Source organism: Kogia breviceps, chromosome 4, assembly GCF_026419965.1.
Source record: "Kogia breviceps isolate mKogBre1 chromosome 4, mKogBre1 haplotype 1, whole genome shotgun sequence".
NCBI classification, from domain to species: domain Eukaryota; kingdom Metazoa; phylum Chordata; class Mammalia; order Artiodactyla; family Physeteridae; genus Kogia; species Kogia breviceps.
This window is the reverse complement of record NC_081313.1, coordinates 119,600,919-119,622,992: the sequence shown is the minus strand read 5'-3', so window position 1 is coordinate 119,622,992 and position 22,074 is coordinate 119,600,919. Positions and strand designations below refer to the sequence as shown.

The following is a 22,074-nucleotide window of genomic DNA, read 5'->3' as shown; positions in this document are numbered from 1 at the left end:
TACATTGATTCAGTGCATCAAAAAGAAGCCTTTTGTTTCTATTCTTTTCCATATGGTTTAGTGGTCCCTCCTGGAAGACATTTGGGAGAAAATACACATGTGTCACATACATCTGTGAGACATCTCTTAAAGATAAACAAATGCAGAGATGCTGGGAGATGACTACCACCATGGTTCTTTAGCTTAAACAAATATTTCCCCTACATTTGCTCATTCATTTCCATAAGTTACTGCACGGTGGAGTTAATTGTTCAAAGTGACTGAAGACAGACATTGGTAAGTATCACACGCCACTACCCCTAACAGCTGCTTTTAGATGAAGTCCCATTTTTACCCAGGAATTTTACACTAAGCTCCCTCAAAAAGAGTTAACACACTTTAAAGAAAAAATGATAAATCTATTCTTTAGTCCATTAACCAATATAACATATAAACTTTCAAATGTTTGGTTCTATGGTAAGGTAATACAAAGGCACCAAAGAATGCTTCTTTATTAAGGGATAAGAAACAATGACTTTTTAAAAAGTTAATGAAAGCTTACGCTGCATAAAGAGTATCGAGAATAAGGAAGATAATTTACATGAACGGGCTGCTTTGTGAAGTGGGGCTCCTTGTCAATTGGATTGTTTAAGGAGTGTGTGTTGGGCCATCCATCTAAAAGGCTGTCGGGGGCCCCTTTTATGGCTGTTTCAGTGAGAAAGGCCCTCTTATTCAATAATGTATTGGTTTGCTAGGGCTGCTGTAAAAAGACCCACAAACTGAGTGGCATAAACAACAGAAATGTATTATCTCACAGGTCTAGAGGCTAGAAGTTCGAGCGTGTAAGGTGTCAGCAGATGGGTTCCCTTTTGAAGTATGGAAAGGAGAATCTTTTCCATCCCTTTCTCCTAGCTTCTGGTGGTCTGCTAGCAATCTCTGGCATTCTTTGGCTTGAAGACACATCACCCTGATCTCTGCCTTCATGGTCACATGGCATTCTCCCTGTGTACCTGTCTGGCTCTGTGTCTAAACTACCCCATTTTATAAGTCATACTGGATTAGGGCCTACCCTAATCACCTCATTCTAACTTAACTACCTCTGCAAAGACCCTATCTCCAAATAATTTTCATTGTCAGATAGTGAAGATTAGAATTTCCACGTATGAATTTGGGAGGTACATGACTCAACCCATAACAAATATCTTCTAGGAAAATAAGAAAATATTCTTCTTTGGAGAATGCTGTAGCAACACCCACAACTACTACAACCCACACATGTTCATTTAAAGCCACATAATATTCTAAATGCTACAGTCCTGAGAATGAATTGAAAAACAAAACCAGAAGGGAAATTCAAAGAAGCATCACATTGATTTGATGGACATGATACCTCGGTCTAAGCAATTTTTCAGTTTGGAACTGAAGTCACAAGAATTTCTACTAACTTTCACTTATCAATGTTGCAAACAATAAAATCCTCTTCAAAGAAAGCCAAAGGCATGAAGAGCTAATATGAGCCTATGCAACATTTGCTCAGAAGAGTCCAGGGGTCTTCAGCATCTTCTTAGGTCTGAACCTCCCTCCAAAACTAGTACTGTGAAAAAGGAAGAAAAAAAGGCAGACACTAGAGAAAAGGAATAGATGAGATGTAATTACACAGAGTTATATAATTATGTGGAAGTCAATATGGAAGAATAGAGGATACGGAGAAGGGAGTACAGGTCTAGGTTTGTGATGTCAAAGTTGTAAGAGAACTTAGATGTAAGAATTAAAAGTAACGTTCTGAAATGTATTCACAGTATTAAAGAGGATCTTTGACACAAGAAGTTCAAGAACTATAAATAAATCCCTAGGCTCTGGATTAACCCTTAATTTGACTTCTAGCTCATTCATGGGTCAGAGTCACAACAGTTCTTCCTAGAGGATGGAAATGTCAGGGATTAACCCCTTTCCAGCAGGACTTGAAGATTAACAAATTGACGGCAATGCGTTGGGATACAATGAAAACAATCAACTGATAAATGGCACTACTGCTTTGATTTCTTACTTATGCTAGTCTCCTGAGATAAACAGAAATGAGTGTCATCTTAAGAATAAAAGGTAAAAGAAGAGGTGTAAAAAAAATACATAGCATTTATGGAACTATGTGCCCTGTGCTTGGCCTGTGCTCTGTCTGCAGTGCCTCTTTAAACTGTTAGTCACACAAGGGCTCTCTGAAGGGTACAGGGCAGGAAATATGGGAACAGAAGCAAGTGTGCTGCTTTAGTTCACCCACCATTAGTTTATGCACCAAATGTCAATGATTAGAGTGAGAAAGCCCTCATCAGATTTCACAGTCAGCAAGATGATTGTCAGTGGTGGCCCTGAAATCCAAGTACAGATAGCACTGGGCTTATCACTCGAAACGTTTCTAAAAACCCTGAGTTTTGAGACAGCAAAGTGCCCTACAATGAGGTCCTAGGATCCTCAGTTCAAATCCCACCTGAAACTTGGGTAAGACTCATTCTCTAAACTGTAGATTCCTCCTCAGTAACATGACATACTTGGAGCACAAGCCACCCTGGGCTGTAGTGAGGATTACATGAGAATTACATGAAATACATAAACAGTGTTCAGCTTCCAGAAAGTGCTCCCTTACTGCTGGTCCCCTCACCCCACCTCCATAGTTAACTAAAAAAGTGGGTTTTATTGTGGTTATCGTTGTTGCTTTTTTCCTGGTAATCTGTAACAGAGGCTGGTGATCACCGTTACTACTAGCTATATTCTCCTCCACAAGGCTAAGAATTAAGCTTTTGTTTTATTTTACTGTTGCTTGTTATGTTTCTAATAAGGAAAATGCTTTCATGTGCTCTGAGAAAACTGTACTGTGATATGCCTGCTGTTTAATGCACCAATTATAACTAAGAATAGAGGATAACAGAAGAGCTTATTCAAAAAGTGGATTTCAGGGTCTCTCTTGCAGAAAGTCAGATTATATAGGTCTGGGGCCTACAGCAGTAGTTCTAACAAGCACCCCTGTGGATGCTGAGTGTGCGTGGTTCTCACCATACAGTAAGAGACACTGATGTCATCAGCTTGCAACACTGACCTCCTAAAACATCACTTCCTAAAGGCTACAGCTTCTGCTACAGAGCAACGTGAAACATCATCACTGAGCCTGAAGGATAAAAGTATTCAACTTTAAAATCACATAACACCACATATTTGAACTTAAATAATCCACACTTTAGCATGTATTAATATTTTGATAGAATAAAACATTAATAGATACTACATAATGCTTATACATGCTACAGTTAACATACTCTGGGAACATTCTAAAACCTCATGCTGTTAAATATAACCATTCCCTCTTTTACTTTCTCATTTCCTAGGTGCTAAACTTTGCATTTTGCCCCTCTGCCTCTCCAGCTCAGCAGGTAGAAGCTGAGAAGTCTGTGGAAGGTTGAAAAGACAGCACAACAGCTAGCAGCATCCCCTCCTTGCTAAAGTACGCTAGTGAAAAAGCAAGGTGTAGGAGTCTTCCAGAAAACAGGACTCCGGGCAGAGTTCCCAGGGATGCCTCCCCTGAGTGTGTGGAAATGCCTCTTCCCTCTCACCTCAGTCCCCTCCTGGATGTGGGGGAAAATACAGAAAGACACTAAAGAAAATACTGCCAACAGTAACCTAATCTTTGAGACCAAAGATGACAACCTGTATAGAAAATGGAGAGAAGGGGTTTCATTGATGTTCTGTGTTATTTCAGGTGATGGCCAGTCAGGTGTGACCCCAAGGGGAGACACAGAAGGGGCTCAGGCAAACCAAGTTTCTTATATTCACAGGTGTTAGAAACAGGCCACTTGGCCCACCAGACAGGGCCAGGTGGGAAAGCACCAGCATCATCCAGGAGGCAGAAGTGGTAGGAGGGGAGAGCCTAGACCACGACCTTTGTTAAGAGTTTCTGCAGCAAAGGCAAGGCAGGGATAGGTAAACCATTTAGGAGTGGCTGGTTTGAATAATTTCACAGGTGCTAATAGGCTGTGGGAGTAGTCCCTAGGTGTTTGGTAGAGGAATATTGCCTCCTGGGCTGTTGGAGCCAGTAGAGGTGCTGTGGCTCTGGACAGGAAGTCCACACATCAATGGCGCTCACCACGCTGAGCCCTCGGCTGACTCTAAGAACTGGTCGGCCCCGAAAGGGGCAGGCTCTCCCCAGGCAGAAAGCATCATAATACACAGAACATCAAAACTACAAATAATAGAGCAGTACTATCTACTCCCCTCCTGCTTATTAAGAGGAGATTTAGCAGCCTCATTCTGCACCACAACTGCAGCCCCTCCACTTCATGCCAAGGGAACCAGAGATGATGACCTAGAAGAAATCGACTTCCCAAACCCACTCAGTATGCTGAATGTGACACATTTGCTCTCAGCTTATAATTGGGACGTGCAAAGCTTTTCTAGGCATAATACATGGGGAAGGTGGTAGGAAGTGTTGGCAAGGGTGGAAATGAGATGGAGGAACCATGGCGAGTTTTAATTGCCTAAAAAGCAACTCTCTGCAACTTCTGGGAAACTTCTGAAGAAGAAAACAATTCAGCTTCAGAAAGAATCATTGACCTCATCTCCAAATCCAACAAGAGCTGCACTGCAGGGCACTGCCCTCACCCAGGTAGTACTGCAAACAGACCAGACGATCATCTCTGAGAACTATCAGCTGACCAGCATCAAACAACTGGCTCCACTTCCACACAAACACATCTGCTAATCCATCTTTCATGGATTCCAACAATATGAACTCCAGTAAATTCCATGCTTAGAATAGAGGAGATGCCTACAAGGGCTTAAAGCATCCTGGCTCAGGATTTGTTTAAAGTCAAGAATCATCTTAGTTTGAGGCACACTTTTTGCAATCCCCCTTTGCTACCCCAATTCAACCTACCCCACCATACAGCCCTTCTCTACTCCCTTCCCCTCTCACAACCCAAACATGGTGAACGATTGGGATACTCTCTTTTCTTTACAAATAATATAGACTTCTCTGCATTTAGAGTCTGGCTTTTGAAATATCAAGTCAGGTAAACATGCAGGACATGCTAATTAACAAATAATAAAGGCTAACTGCTGAGCTTTTATTATTTGCTAGTATGCCAAGTGTTTTATATGCCTTCTCTTCTTGAATCCTGACAATGCTAGGAACCAGGTACTATAACCATCTTCATTTTCCAGAGAATGAAATCAAGGCCCTGCAAGATTAAGTGACTTGCCCAGAGTCACATGGCTACTAAGCAGAAAAGTCAAAATTTAGATCCAGGCTGCCTGACCTGAGAGCCAAAGCTGTAATAACTAGACTGCTAATGAGACACGGTTAGTTTCCACGAATGTCTGATTTAGGCTAAACAGGCATGCTCTCTCCACGGGCACTCTAGCAGCCTCAGGGGCCAAAACACAGGGACACATCATGCCACAAGAAGGCATTTCAAACCTGGCAGCACATGGAGCAGCACACGCCAGGTGGTACTTGCGCTCCAGATCCTCTAGACCTGCCGTGAAGTGGCCACAGGTAAATGTCCCAGAGAGGGTAGATACTGGCTTGACAAAGTGGTGTAGCTTTTTTTTTTTTAAAAAAAGGGGGGGGTGGATAAATTAACAGCATTATAGGACAATCATGCTGAGATTTCAGGATCTTTGTGCTAGCACTGTTGATCTTGAATAGACAGATCAAATAAGCTTAACTCATGGCTTTCATTCAAAGAATTAACCTGTTGCCAAGTAAAGTGTCTCAAAGAACTGGAATGCTGTCAAACTAGCTTAACACCATGAAATGGTACAACTTAATGAGACTGTGAATCTTGAGGAACACAACACAGAGCTCCCTCTCCTAAGACTGATGTCGAAAGTGGTTTGCTTTCCTTCCTGGATGCACACACACAGTGGTAGGCAAAATACTGTAACCAAAAAAAATATTTTTTTGAACATCTTTATTGGAGTATAATTGCTTTACAATGTTGTGTTAGTTTCTGCTGTATAACAGTGAATCAGCTATATGCATATGTATATCCCCATATCCCCTCCCTCTTGTGTCTCCATCCCACCCTCCCCATCCCACCCCTCTAGGTGGTCACAAAGCACTGAGCTGATCTCCCTGTGCTATGCGGCTGCTTCCCACTAGCTACCTATTTTACATTTGGTAGTGTATATATGTCCATGCCACTCTCTCATAAAAGCTTTTTCTTTAATTGACAGAACTTCTTCCACTTTTCCCTTTACCTAACTCCTTTTGAATCATTACATAAAAATTTTTAAGTAAAAAATCTTAAAGAGCTGAAACAGTCATGCTGAACAGTCAGTTTTCTTTAAACATAATATTCATCCTCCTGAGACATAACACACATTCCCAAGAAGGAAAGCCCTGACATTAAAATTAAACCAACCAATCAGGGGTTCAGGGCTGAATCTATAGGATGGGGAGGCTATACTGATTCTTGCAAATCAGTAACTGGCCTGAGGTCAATATGGAGAAGGGAAAGAGGGGGAAAAAAACAGACAGTTTTGAATGAATGGAAAAGAAATCCAAATTCGGCAATATTTGTTCCTGAGAAGAAGTGTGACAACTACTCACCTGTCTACTGCTTCCACATCAAAGCAAAACCGCTTCTCAATAGAGTCTGTTTTCCGCCGTGTGCAGGATTTGAGGGTGACTGATTCATCTTCTCCCTGTTGGGAACACACAGACTATCAAGAGGCCAGAACTCGGGCCATGCTCCTCTCCAGGACAAACGTGCCACATAAACAGAAGCGATCATTTCATCTTCTCAAACCTGAGTGTTCAGGACCACAAGAGGTGGAAGGTTGGTCATAAACCTTCTCAGACCACAGCCTCATGCAAATAAAATTTGTAAGCCATGTTTAATACTTAGAGCCCAATGTCTTGAGTACTAACAGATCATGATGGCATCAACCCATGCTAGGTTAAATTCTTGTTGATATTGGCTTAAATAGGTATAATTTATAGGTTTGCTAAGAGTTGAAACAAGATTAACTTGAGGTCTCCTTCCAACTCTGGACTTCTATGACCTTGGTTCAATGGTCAGTTCTCAGGGAAACATTTCTGGACCGAGTCAAACACCCCCAGATATGTTCACATAGCACCATGTACCCCTCCTTCCCTCACAGCATTGATCACAGGTGAGATTTGCTGTTGCTGTAAGTGATGATTCAAATAATGTCTCTTTCCTCATTAGGCTCTAAGCTCCTTGAGGGTATACTGTACTGTGTCTGTTTTTGCTTACCCTGGTGTCCCAAGAGACCAAACAGGCCCTGGAACAAAGTAGGTGTACAATAAATATGTTTTAACAGCTTTATTGAAGTATAATTTTTAAATGTATAATATATTGCACATGTTCAAGCATACAACTTATGAGTCTTGACATCTGTATACATCTGTGAAATCATCACCACAATCAAGATAGTGAACATTTCCATCAGCCCCAAAAGTTTCCCGGTAAGTCCCTTTGTAATCCATCATCCCTCCACCCAGTCCGTTCCCAGGCAAACACTGAATCTGTTCTCTGTCATCACAAATTAGTTTGCATATTCTGTAACTTTATACAAATGGAATGCTCTTTTACGTCTGACTTTTTTCACTCGGCATAATTCGTTTGCGATTCACTCATGTTGTACAAGTTTATTTCTTTTTGCAAATGATATGACCAATAAGGGGTTAATATCCAAAATATAAAAACAGCTCATGCAACTCAACAACAAAAAAGCAAACACACCAATCAAAAAATGAGCAGAAGACCTGAATAGACATTTTTCCAAAGAGGAAACGCAGATGGCCAACAGGCACATGAAAAGACACTCAACATCACTCAACATCAGTGAAACACAAATCAAAACCACAATGAGGTATCATCCTGCTCCTGTCAGAATGGCTATCATCAAAAAGACCACAAATAACAAATGTTAGTGAGGATGTAGAGAAAAGGGAAACCTTGTACACTGCTGGTGGGAATGTAAATTGATGCAGCCACTGCACAAAACTGTATGGAGGTTCCTCAAAAAACTAAAAATAGAACTATCATATGATCCAGCAATTACACCCCTAAGTATATATCCAAAGAAAACGAAACATTAATTCAAAAAGATACATGAACTCCAATGTTCATAGCATTATTTACAATTGCCAGGATATGAAAGCAAGCTAAGTGTCCATCAACAGATGAATGGATAAAGAAGTAGTGGTGTACAATGTTCACTGCAGCTCTGTTTACAAGAGTCACGACATGGAAGCAACCTAAGTGTCCATCAACAGATGAATGGATAAAGATGATGTGGCACACATATACAATGGAATATTACTCAGCCATAAAAAGAAATGAAATTGAGTTATTTGTAGTGAGGTGGATGGACCTAGAGTCTGTCATACAGAGTGAAGTAAGTCAGAAAGAGAAAAACAAATACCGTACGCTAACACATATATATGGAATCTTAAAAAAAAAAATGGTTATGAAGAACCTAGGGGCAGGACAGGAATAAAGACACAGACATAGAGAATGGACTTGAGGACACGGGGAGGGGGAAGGGTAAGCTGGGACAAAGTGAGGGAGGGGCATGGACATATATACACTACCAAATGTAAAATAGATAGCTAGTGGGAAGCAGCCGCATAGCACAAGGAGATCAGCTCAGTGCCTTGCGACCACCTAGAGGGGTGGGATAGGGAGGGTGGGAGGAAGACACAAGAGGGAGGGGATATGGGGATATATGTATATGTGTAGCTGATTCACTTTGTTATACAGCAGAAACTAACACACCATTGTAAAGCAATTATACTCCAATAAAGATGTTTAAAAAAAAAAAGTAGTGGTGTATACATACATACACACACACACACACACACACACACACACACAATGGAATGCTACTCAGCCATTAAAAAAGAAACTTTGCCATTTGCAACAACATGGATGGACTTGGAGGGTATTGTGCTTAGTGAAATAAGTCAGACATAGAAAAACAAATACTGTATAATATCACTTATCTGTAGAATCTAAAACATAAAACAAATGTGAATAGAACAAAAAAGAAATAGACTCACGGACATAGAAAACAAACTAGTGGTTACCAGGGGGGATAGGGAAGGAGGGAGGGGCAAGATAGGGATAGGGATTAAGAGGTACAAACTACTATCTATAAAATAAATAAACTACAAGGATATATTGTACAGCACAGGGAACATAGCCAATATTTTATAATAACTATAAATGGAGTATACCTTTTAAAAATTGTGAATCACTATGTTTTACACCTGAAACTTAGGTAATATTTAAATCAGCTATACTTCAATAAAAAATAAATAAAAATTAAACATTAAAACAATAAAGGCAATTTTTTAAATCCACGGTACAAAAAATAAGAGCTTATTTCTTTTTATTGCTGGGTAATATTCCATTGTACAAATGGAATTCAACAGTTTTATCACACAACACTAATTTATTGTCTAAAAACATAGAGGTTTCTGCCCCTGATTTCTTCTCTTCCTGTCACGTAGGAATTTTTTAGGGTTCCTTTTTCTCCTATATCTGCCAATCTTTCTTCCTAAACTAGGAGGGAAAATAGCAAGCTTTCCTAGCTTGTTGAATAATAGGAAATGTGACTGCGTATGGTAAAACTTAACCACCCACTAATATCAGAATAGCACACAAAACACAGAAGACCTAGGAAGAGACAGTTTATATTCACAAGTCTTACATCTATTGTCTTTTACTGAATGGCTAAGATTAATTTCTCAGATTGAGAATTGCTCCTTCTGCAACACGTAAGTGTATGACTGCAAATGCCCAAACATATGGACTTCTGATCATGTTAATGTCTAACTCTATTTCTGATTTAATGGCGTTGGACTACCTCTCACTTTGAAAGCTTAGGGGGAGGTATCTCTGAGAAACAGTAGAAAACAGGGGAACTATAAAAGATTGTCAAATATAAGCAGAAATAAGAAGAAGATAAGACGCTGTTCCCAAGATGACCATTCCATATCAGGAAAAATCTATAAAGATGATCTGTTCAAGTACTCATGGTTAAAAAAACAGGGGATGGAGATAACAATCACTTAAACAAATAAATGAAGAGTTATAACTGTAACAAACACTACAATAAAAGAGGCATGCTGTGCTACAAACACCTACATTAAGGGGATATGACCTCAGCAGGAAGGTCGGCAAAGGCTTTCTTGGGCTGAGACCTGAAGGATCCACAGGAGATAAAACCAGGAGCACAGATCAGGGGTGGAGAACAGCAGGTGGAAAGGCCCTGCAGTGGGGGTCCATGGAGCCCTGGAGGAACTGAAGGGAAGCCAGTGTGTCTGGAATCCCCATGCAAGAGGGAAACTGGACTGAGAAAGGGCTTGAGGGAAGCAGGGACCAGATCATGCAGACTGTGGTCTGTATCCTGTGAACAGGGGAGAACATATTAAGGGTTTCAAGCCAGGAAAGGGACGAGGTCAGCTCTGGGCTGCTCCAGGGCTCCCACAGAGAGCGCCCTCATCTCACAGGATAGAATGCAGGGAACTGTCTTTCACCACACACAGGCCTCGTCTCCAAGAGGATGCAGAAAAGCCGCTCACATCTCCTGGACTGAGGCTAAGAGAAAAGCAGTTACTTTCAAAGGAAAATAATCCAAATGAAAGGGACAGGGGAGGAGAGACAGGGTGGACAAAGAGCGTGTTAGGAAAAGAAAACACCCTATATTCTACATTAAGTCTGCCGCCAGCTCCTAGGAGAGCTTTGTACAAGCACACATACAATGACGTCACATGATTCCCCTGTATAAATTGAGAAGACATCACCTCTGGACAGCCAGTCTTCACATTTCCTCACCCTGAGGATGAGGAAACAGAGTGGCGTCATGGAAAACTATTATTTTACACATATACAGTATTATTCTCTTTTATTATGATGATGAACCTCAGAATCAGGAGATGTAGGCTCCAGAACCAGGGTTTGAGCACTGGTTCAAAGTAACTCTTTCAACATACATCCTTAGAAATCATTCTCTCTCTCTGACCCACAATTTCCTCTTTTGTAAAGCAGGAAAAATGGATAAAACAGGATGATAAAGGACAATATTTTAGAAAAATATAAAACAAAATATAAATATAAGTAATTATTACTAGAAAAATTATTTCATATAATATCAAGCTCCTAATATGGCAGCCTCTATTATGTGTCAGGCTCAGTCCCAAGAAGTTTATATACACTAATGCATATAAGCCTCTTAACAACTCAGTGAGGCGTTTCCTATTATCCCACTAAAGTCTAAGGAGTCCCAAATATACACCATAATTTGTCTCTGCCCTTCGCTTTCAAGTGTGGTACAAAAGGAGTAGAGAAAATACAAGAGAGTTCTTCACTCCAGGTTTAGGAAAGCACAAGATAAACGGTCCCAAAATAAAGACTGTGTGAGAGAATAACTCAGTGAAACTGATTTCTAGAAGAACTAGGAGTTAGAAAAGGACTATGACTTGACCCAAGAAAGGCAGACCTAACTCTATTTCCATTTCATGAATAACAGGGAACTCCTATTAACAGAGATTTTTAATACTCCTTCTAACTCTGTAATTTCTCTATGCTTTGATATTTTCACATATCTGCTTTCCTGAGATTATTTATAAGTCAACTCTACCCCTAACAAGACACATTAAAAGAGCCTTGGCTTTTTTTGCCCTGATACAGGGAAGGACAGAGATGCTGATCAACTCCTGAGTTGTGGTCTAAGAGAAAGAAAGCCGGGAAGAAAAACTGGAAGTGGCAGAGAGCAAGGGGACAGCATGGGCGAGTAGCTAACAGTAATGACAACAGCGTCACATCACTGACCCGGGCAGTCCAACCTCAGGGCCAGTGCTCTTAACCTCTACACTATAATGCCCGCACATATGCAAACCCAACAGATGCACAAAAATTTGCCACAGAGAAGAAGGCCAGGGTTGGAATACTTACACAGGACTATTTTATCAACAGATTAGACACAGCCGAAAAATTATTTAAACTAAAGATAGAACAAAAGAAATTATCCAGAACTGAGTCCAGAGATTCAAAGAAATGAAACATATAAATATTTTTGCTAAAAAATATTTAAATATCTCCAGAAGGAGATACTGAATAATAGAAGGAATGGGGAGAGGGGCAAAATTCAAAATGATAATTGGTGAGAATTTTCCAAAGTTACTGAAAGACACCAATCCTCAAATCCAGAAAGGCCAAAATGCCTAAGCACAACAGATTGGGGAAAAAAAGAAAAAAATTCACAGAAAGGACTATCATAATGAAATGTAGAATACCAAAAGAAAAAAAAAGAAGATATTATGAGGAGCCAGAGAGAAAAGACAGATCACCTAAAAAGAAAATGCAGACAGACAGAGTGCTCCCACAGGAAAGGAGAACCACTGGGGCACAGCAAGGAGCTCCCAGCAGTGGGGACCCTGCAGATGCAGCCTGACTATCTCCTCCAAGGACGGCCACAAGAATATCTTCCATCCCACATGCGCTTCAATGCAATGAGACTCTGATACTCCTTTCATCAAGAGGCAGCGCCTATGTCCTCTCACACTGAAACTGGGTGGGCTTTTATGACTGTTTCATGACTGTTTCAACCAACACATGGGGCCAACCTAAGGCAATATGACTTCTAAGCCTCCATCATTAAAAGATTTTGCAGGGTCTGCTTTTGTTGCTGGCATATTCACTCTTGAATCCTTTAGCTGCCCTGAGGCTGCCATGCTCTGAGGAAACCCAAAATAGTCCACGTAGAGAGGCCAGAGGACAGGCCCTGAGACTATACAGAGCAAGAGGGAGAGAAGGAAGAGAATGGGAGAGGAGGTCAGGAGAAAGGAAGAGAGCTATATCTGACCAGCCCAGAGCTGCTTCAGACCCTTATGATCCATCCAGCTCCAGTCACTATCTGATTGAAACAGCATAAGAAACCCTGAGCCCAAACCATCTATCCAAATGCTCCGCAAAGACCTTACCCACAGAAACTGTAGGAAATTCTAGAATGACTGGTGTTGTTTTCAAAGTCGCTACATTTTTGGGTGACTTGTTACATAGCAACAGATAATTGGGACACCTAAACTGCCAACTGGCAGCCCTCTGGGTATTGGGTGAGAGTGACAAGAATCAGTTTCACAGGATGAGGTCATCCAAGAATTTCTAGCATCTAAACACATTATACACACTTAACACTGTATATATGTGAAATACAAAAAGCTTTCTTAATTGCAGCTGCCAATGTAACTTAGTGCTCAAAATAATCATCTTGTTTTATTTACTTTTTCAGGTGCCATGCCTCCTGGAACTACTGAACAAAAATTAAGAAAATTACAGTGAAAATTGGAGGTGTTACTTCAAACATGCATTATACTCATCATATGTTAACCAAGCAAATCAAACATGAAATTTAAAAATGAACTCACCCCCTTTCCTCCTGACTTTTGGTCAAATGGTACCATGGTGATTTGTTTGGAATCCCGTTGATATGTACAGTAGTGCTTCACCCAGGAAGTTCCAAAATGACCTGCAAGGTAATATTCCCCATAAAACATCTCTACACGTCTACTGCATGCTGGAAAAACACACAACCAGTAACTCACAATGCTCACCTATCCTTAAACTGTTTCTAGGGGCGATACACTCTCCACACCAGCTAGACGTGAACAGGCAGAAATCTGATTCCACAAGCTGGAAATGGAACCGACCCAGGGCTTTCCCCAAGGACTGAGAAAGACTGTTTGCCACTAAATGCTGCATCCGATGGGTCTTAAAATATAAGGGAAGTAGAGGTTCCCTGGGGAAATTAATTCACTTTCCCATATTATCAATCTCCATCTGAAGTCTCCTTTCTCTGCCCTGACAGGAGTAAGATGATTAAGAAGGAACACAGAAAAGCTCCTCAAAGTGCTTGTCTCCATTCCCATCTGGTGTGATGGCTTCATGCTTCCCACACAGCTGCTCTGCAACCATGTGCACACACGTACAGGGGTTCTGACCTACTTCCAAACCCCTAATTTTTACTTTAGCAGTACTCAAGAAGATCTGAAAAGCAGACAAGGAAAGCCCAGAGACACCAGACATGTGGAACAGAAGTAACTGTAAATGCTCAAATGTAATCTAAGGAGTTTGTCCCTCAAAATTATCCCTCAGGAAAGAGGCAGATGCCCTACAGACAAATTCTGACAGTATCTGATTTTATCAGGTGCCTGGCCAATTACCTTATTTCAAACAACAAAGTACTGTTAGAGAAAGAAGGTATGATTGGCATTGTTAGCCTGCAAGGATCTCAATCAATACGAGTTCTGGACGCTTATAGAGATCACATAGCAGATATGATTAAAAAACAATAACGATAACATGAAAACAGATTTAGCGGACACTTAATAATTATTTTTCAAGGTATGAATGCCCATTGCAAGTGTTGGATGTCACTTAGTATACTTAAAAAGCAACAGAGTGTCTACATTGGAGCATCAAGGACAAATGAAAACACCAACCATTCAACTGTGTTTCTGTGGCTTAGAGAATAAATTCCAGTGACAGCACAACACAAAGATTTCAAAAGTGCTGTATCTTGGACACTTTGAGCATCATAATAAACAAGGACAGTAATGGATTTAGCCTAATGAACAAAATGGGAACTCAAAAGTCCATACTGACAGTAGAAAGATGGATGGACAGATGAAAGAAAGAAAGAAAGAGAGAGAGAGAGAAAGAGAGAAAGAAAGAAAGGAAGGGAGGAAGGGAGGGAGGGAGGGAGGAAGGAAGGAAGGAAAGGAGAGAAGGAGGGAGGTAGAAACGGGGAGGACGCTTCCTTATAGCACACCGAAAGGCAACTAATAAATATGGAGGGAGTGTCAGAGCTGCAAAATCACCATTTTGCAACCAACACAGTAAAGGTCAGTCCAGGCCAGGACTGTCTATGGATGCTAACTCCATGGGAGGAGAAGTTTGATGAGGGAAGGGCACAGCCTTAAGGTGTCCGCCCCACAGACCGCTTATCAGTTGCAAGGGAAACATAGTGACGGCACAGTGGGGAAAGCAGAAAGTACCTTGAGACCACAGAGGGCAGAGGAACATCCTTTGTTCCGGATGTGGTACCCGGGAAAAACACAGCATTACTTATTACTTATGTAGGATTTGACCAGGGATGCATGACCTGAATCTAATCATGAGGAAACATCAGACACACCCACAATGAACAAAATTCTATATAAGAACTGGCCGATATTCTTCAAAAACATCAATGTCATCAGAGGAACTGTTCTAGAGTAAAGGAGACTAAAGTCATCCTATGACAACTAAATGCTGTACAAGCTCCTGTACTGAAGGAAAACAAATGCTCTATAAGGGCATCACTGGGACAAATGACAAAATGGGAATATGAAATATTGTTTAGATGAAATATCTTATCAATGTTAAATTTCCTGGATATGTAACTGTGGTTACATAAACGAATGTTTTGAGAAAATACACACTGAAGTCAAGAAGCATGGTATATGCAACCTGTTCTCAAATGGTTCAGAAAAAATTATAATGTGTGTGTGTGTGTGTGTGTGTGTGTGTGTGTGACTGTGATGTGCACACACACCCATACAGAGAGAGAAAGAATGATCTAACTGGAAAAATGGTAAAAATTCGTGACTCCGGGTAAAAGTCATATGCGTTCTTTATACTGTAACTTTCTGTATGTTTGAAACTACTTCAAAATAATAAGTTACAAAAACTTCCAAATTAAAAAAAAAAAAGGCGCATTCTAATGATATGCTCTGGACCACTGTGTTGGAGAATCAAAATACGGTTCTAATGATAATCAAGACATTAATGTTGACAAAACACATGAAGTGTTTGAATAAAATTGTACAATGTCATGTGAGTGCTTATACTGACTTTACACGTAAGTGACCAATATTAATAAATTAAGTATTATAAGTGGACACTGAACTGTATTTTTACAGTCCTAAAAATTTTTATTTTCAAGCTGACTTAAAACTTTTGGGGGTGGTCTTCTCATTGGGCAAAGAAGATATGACCATATATTCAGGTATAACACACAACTAAAGTAGCTTCTGTTTTTTTTACAAGCCTTAACAAGCTCATACCTGCAAGAATAAGGGACATAAAATTCTCATCACAACCTATGCTCCAACCTCCAACCCCATCACTACACCTCTGTCACCAGGGAACAATTTTAAGTCCAAGAAAATTTTTGAGTAATCACTAAAGAGAATAATTACTGAAACTGAGTGTTTTGTTCCATTAGGAAGCAGATAGGAGTGAAGATATTTAACTAATCCTAAATCAACAGTGCCCAGCCAGAAAGCACAGGTGGGAGACTACAAGAACAGCTACCCATTAAAGAAAAACAATGCGCTTTCTTTAATCTCTAGCACTGCACGCATGAATTAAGTCTGGGAGTGCTATAGCCCAGTGCACGAATCTGAGTCATCGTTGAAAACTCTGGGTTAGCAGCACCTGGCATTTCTTTCCTTGACGTCATATGGTGAAGTCAATGGCTCTTCTTCCTGGCTCTTGAAGTGAGCTTTTGTTTCTACTTTTCATAAAATTTAAGTGTTGGAATGACAGGGGTTGAGGAGAAGAGAGAAAGGGCCTAAGTCATGATTGTTTGGGCCTTGCTAAAACAAGTCTCAAATGAAAACAAAATCACCAACTATTAAGTCTACCGAAGGATATAACAATAAGGTCCAGCCAGCCAGACCTTTCCAAGGCCTCTACACCAAGGGTAGGGTACATAAAGCTATATTGAAGGTACAGGAACCTCAAGAGTAGAGTGACACCAGGGAGAGAAGTGGCCCCTCAGAGCCTCAGTGAATTCCAGGTTGCAAGGAAATTCCCAGTTACAAAGGAAACATAACACATCACTGGGAGGTAGACAAGACCTTGTGGACAGCATCTCTCCCCTAGGAAACCTAACTATAAAATCACTCTCCTTCATCAAAGTACATACTCCAGGCCAGGCACTACTGGATACACCCCCCAGCTCCTGGGAAAAAGGCATGAGTACACCCACACTGCTGGCCGACCCAGCACTCACGTTTCTCCTGGACGTAGAGGTACCCTTCCATGGTGTAGGGACTGATGGTCTTGTGCTCGAGGGGATTCTCTTTCATCTTCTTCATCAGGGATTCCACTTCTGACCTGGTGCCTTCAAAGCGATTTCTTGTCTAGGATGAAAGGAATTTTATTCAAATCAAAGAAATGAAACCCTGTTCCCATCTCTAGCACTTCAGAACATCAACTTACAGAATTCTTAGATCTAAAACCAGGTAAGGAACATTCAGCCATCTAGGAATCAGGCAAAAATGTTCCCTTTTAAGAAATATACTTTGGCCTTAAAGCCCTATGTCAGAATAACTCTCAAACTCTAGGGACCATCAAAATCACCTGGGGAACCGGCAGGAAATGCAAATGACTAGTTCTCACCCCGAAAGATAAGTTTAGCGCCTCTCAATCCAGACGTGCATTTTTAACAAGCATCCCAGGCCACTCTGACTCAGATGGTCCACAACAGGGTACGCCCTCCACCTCCCTCCAGGACAGGGATGCTCTTTCTCCAGCTGTTTGCTGATGGCTCCCTCCTCAAATGGAGATGCTTCACTTAAGGTTACCCCTCCCCCAGGGCACCCTGCACCCAGCAACTAGGTGAAGCCAGGGGCCAAAGCGGGAGGGTCAAGGGACCATCCCAGCTCCAGGGGGCCCGGGGCATCGGCTGAGTCCTCACCACTCAGCCTTTCCTCTGGCAGGGCCTGCTGCCCTCACTCTGTCACACGTGCTTCTGCCAACACTGCCTCCTGGGGACCTGCTCTGTATACATCTCCACTTCAGAGTCTGCCTTCTGAGGGACCCGGCCCAAGGGAAGCCATGCTTTGTGACAGCTCATCCAAGACCCTGCAACTTCCTGTTCTCTGAGGCACTGCAGAGAACCATGAGGGGGGAAGCTCAGGCTTCTTAAAGCATGCAGTGCAACCCGCAGTCCAACCCACACGGACATACTTGGGTTTATTTGGACACAGGATCATCTAGAGACAAAGACAACATGCAGATTAAAGTGGCCCCATCACACAGGGAAGAAGGGGGTTTGAGCCCCAGTGACCGCTAACCAGAGTCCTAAGCAGGATTCTGTGCACGCAAAGGTTCTGCTGCTTACAATTTGGGAAAGGAGATTGGGAGTAAGGCGCACCTACTTGGATTTCCTGGCAGCCTCACTGAGAGTTGAACAACAGCACATCCTTTGAGCCCAAGGCCAGCATGTGTACCCCATCCCCAGCCCCTGAACACACACACTCTATGGCTTTATGAGGCCAGGCAGCTAGATGCATACAGGGAGGCTAGGCTGGGTGGGGCTGGGACTTCCACTGCCAAAGGAAATCCTGATTCTGGCGCTACAGATTTAAAACATAATCAGCAGCAGCACTTCCGAGGACATAAATAGTGCTTTGAAATAATGGAGGAGAGGATGATGCTCTAACCTGGGACCATGAAGCACCCTAGAAATGCCTGACCCCCGCTGCCCTTTGAACCCAAGCAAGACCCATCCTCCCGACCTGCATCTCAGTCCATTTAAGTGATCTGTATGCAACCAGACCCTATTTTGTTTTTCCTTCCCTTAGCAAGGGAAAGGAAGCCTGTCCCCTCGCCTACTCACGTTCTGTATGCTGATAGTCAACTGCGTCTTGAAGTCGTTGAAGTCCTTGGCCAGTTCATAACCATGGTGATAGAAAGTGAAGAGTCCTTGTAGGAATGCCAGTAGCTGTAATGAAGGCAGAAGGGCAAACTTCACATAAGCAGGTTTAAAAGGTATTACGGAGCTGTATCTGAGTTCCCAGCCCCGGTCTGAAAGTCTAGAATAAGGTAAATTATTAGTAAACGGCTATCATATCAAATTATAGTAAATGGCTATCATTTACTGAGCACTTCTTATATGCCAGGCACTGTAACTTCATATGCCCTGTCTCACTAAATATTCATAACAATCTCTGAAATGAATCCTGCTATCATCTCCAACTTATTAGTAAGGAAGCAGATTCAAAGAGGTTAACTAACTTGCCCCAAAACACACAGCAAGTGGCAGCCAGGATTTGAAACCAGGTCTCCTGGCACCAACATCCAATCTCTTACCCTGTGAGCCTCATCACCTCCTTAGAAAATCACTTCTTCAGAAGCTGAAGACCAGGGCTCCCACTCAGTCTCCTTCTAGTATATTCATAATATCAGGTTATCATGCAGAAGGGTGTGGTTATATTGATAAACCAGCAAGGAAGGGAGAAAAGGAAGCTGGTGTGTCCTGAGTCTGCAGTCTAACGGGCAAAGTCAAATCAAAGAAAATCATCCAGATCAGACTTCAGCTCAAGTGTGTTTCTGTACTTTCCAGAAGCTCTCCAGAAGTAAACACTCTGGATTCCTTTATTAAAATAATCTCATGTTCCCACATTTTCATTTAGGTGGTTTCCCTAAATTCTCATTTAAAGTGTCACAGCCTAAAATGTAAGCCCATTCCTTGTTTAGTCTTGTCTTTAATGAAGAGTGAAAACATCTGTTCACTACAATTCTCACAACATGCCTTCATATACTTAAAAACCATTAATGTCCCCACCCTGAGCCCCTGCCAGCCTTCACTTCTCCAAGCTAAATAAATGTTCCTGCCGTCTCTCCTCTCAGTGCCCATATGTAAAACTCACTGCTGTTATGCTTCCCTTGCCCCTTCCCAAGTTCTACATATCCTGCCTCGGTCCCAAATCTCAACCTGAAGACAGGTTTATAGTTAAAGCCTGAACAAGGTTCAGAAGAACCAGAACCTCACCTCCATCACAAGCTCAGTTCTACTACATTTGGGGACCAGCCCCATTCTAACTTGAACTTCTCAATGCCAACTCACACCGTCTGAGTTGTCCCCTCTGACCTGCCTCAAATACATGTTACAACAAGACACAGCTGCATCACTTTACATTGTGGGGTTTAATCTTCTAGTCCTTAAATGAACATACCTTTACTTATTAAACACAATCTCACTTTATTTCACCTACTCTCTTTTGAGAAGCAGCCCTAATAATGAGAGTAAAGGAAACTCTCACACTTTGCTTGTGGCAGGAACGGTAAGCACCAAGGTATATACTGACCTGTCTTCAGACAAAGCTACATGCCCAGCCCACTTCATCAAAGAGCTCTGCACTGAAAAGTCAGGCAAAACCCCAATTTAAAACAATATGATCCCTTGACTTCCTGCTGCCATTGTCCCTGGAGCATCTATTCCCTTAGATCCTTACAGAGGAGAGGGAACAGGCACTGCTGGGTCCTCTGGCTATAAAAACATCTAGAGGCACCATATATACATCCTTCACCTAAATTAAGGAATGGGTGGTAAGCCAAAGAGAGTCACCAAAGACTAATAATGAACTCTTTTCTTCAAAGATGACCAAAGTCTTTGCAAAGTCCTCTATGTAAAATACATTTTTGAGAACGTGGCCCACACTTTTCCTTCTAAATGGCTCCAGTAGTGGAGAAGAAGGAGCTCTTATGCCAAACCTAGTGCCAGTATTCACAAGGACAACAGTCCTTTCTTATCTCTTCCCTCCCTGTTGTCCTTGACGGCTGTGCCCCATCACTTTTCCAGGGCACTGAGTTACCCTCTATTGGAGAATAATGCAGAAGATAAGCAGCTGATTCTCGAGTCATTCCTTCTATTAACGCTGATTTATGCTTCACTTAAAGTCAACAGGGCCTCTCTTACTCAGGGTAATTAACTATCTCAAACAGCTTGCTAAGATGCCACCTGGGTATACACACAAGCACTCCAAAGGCAGAGAGCTGCCAATGTTTATTTTGGTTTTCACTTCCTCTGGTATCATGGCTGATTGTCCATTTTTTTCTACAGGAAATGATGCCTTAGGTATTGTTATCTTTGGGCCACTTCCTTCCTTCTCCCCTCACAGCATCTTTCGTCCCCTCCCCTACCTCCCACGCACCGTATGAATCTTTGAACCTATGACCCCAAACGAAATGAAAGTCCACTGCTCAGGGAGCTGGGCAAGGCCCACAGAAGGACTCCCGAGATGGAAGGATCTGTCTGCCTCAAAGAAATGGTTCTACTCACACACACAGAGGAAGCACCTGCTGGAGCCTCACCTGGTTGTCAGGTAAGAGAAGCCAGCATGTCCACCCAGTCTCCTCCATGGACAGCCAGACACGCACTCACAGCATGACAAAGGAAGGGCCAGAGAAAGACCTTCCCAACCCTCCTCTGCCTTCTTCCCCTTACTTGTTTTCCTCTGAGAATAACTGTAAGAAAAATTTATTCCTATTTCCTAGCTGATAACACAGATTTTTTTTAAAAAAATAAACAAAAATGTATCTGTGTTATTAGTGATGGTTACATCATTCTGGACTACGTGATAAATTTAAGTTTTTTCCATTTATAGAATAGAGCTACTGTTTTGGGTTGAATTTTTTCCCCCAAACCCAAAAGATATGAAGTCCTAAACCCCAGTATTTCAGAATGTGATTTTATGTGGAAATAGGGTCTGTACAGAGATAATCGACTTAAAATGAATCCATTAGGCCCTAATCAAAAATGACTGGTGTCCTTAGAAAGGGGGGGAATTTGGACACAGTAACAAACACAGAGAGAAGATAGTCCTGTGAAGATGAGGAATTGAAGTGATGCATCTATAAAACAAGGAATGCCAGATACTGCCAGGAACCCACCAGAAGCTAGGAAGAGGAAAGGAAGGATTTTTCCTTACAGGTTTCAGGGGCAGCAGCGCCATGCTGACCTTGATCTCAGACCTTTAGCCTTTAGAACTATGAGACAATACATTTCTGTTGTTCTGAGGCACCCAGTTTGTGGTACTTTGTTACAGCATCCCTAGCAGAAGAATACAACTACCAAGAACCATTCATTCACACGATGAAGAGAAGGGCAGCCAGTAAAGGGATGAAAAACTGGGCTGGGTAAGCCAGGTAACTCCCTTTAACTTGTCTTTAACCTATTACCACAGTGGATTATGGTAGACATTGAGATCATCTATGTAATGGGCTTAATTAGCACAGG

At 41.8% G+C, this 22,074-nt stretch overlaps 1 protein-coding gene across 6 annotated transcripts in view; it reads right to left on the bottom strand.

Moving 5' to 3' along the window:
- Positions 1 to 22,074, bottom strand: part of ARHGAP26 (Rho GTPase activating protein 26) — a 470,919-nt gene that overhangs the window by 310,035 nt on the left and 138,810 nt on the right. For all 6 annotated transcript variants that reach the window (XR_010840265.1, XM_059062235.2, XM_059062236.2 and 3 more), the window contains exons 7-10: positions 18,673 to 18,777; positions 17,062 to 17,191; positions 13,430 to 13,530; positions 6,578 to 6,672 (exon numbers count right to left, since the gene is read on the bottom strand). Coding sequence is in view for 5 of the 6 variants with exons in the window: in XM_059062235.2 (XP_058918218.1) it covers positions 6,578 to 6,672; positions 13,430 to 13,530; positions 17,062 to 17,191; positions 18,673 to 18,777 (431 nt within the window). In the remaining variant the exon portion in view is untranslated. The remainder of the gene's footprint in view (positions 1 to 6,577; positions 6,673 to 13,429; positions 13,531 to 17,061; positions 17,192 to 18,672; positions 18,778 to 22,074) is intronic.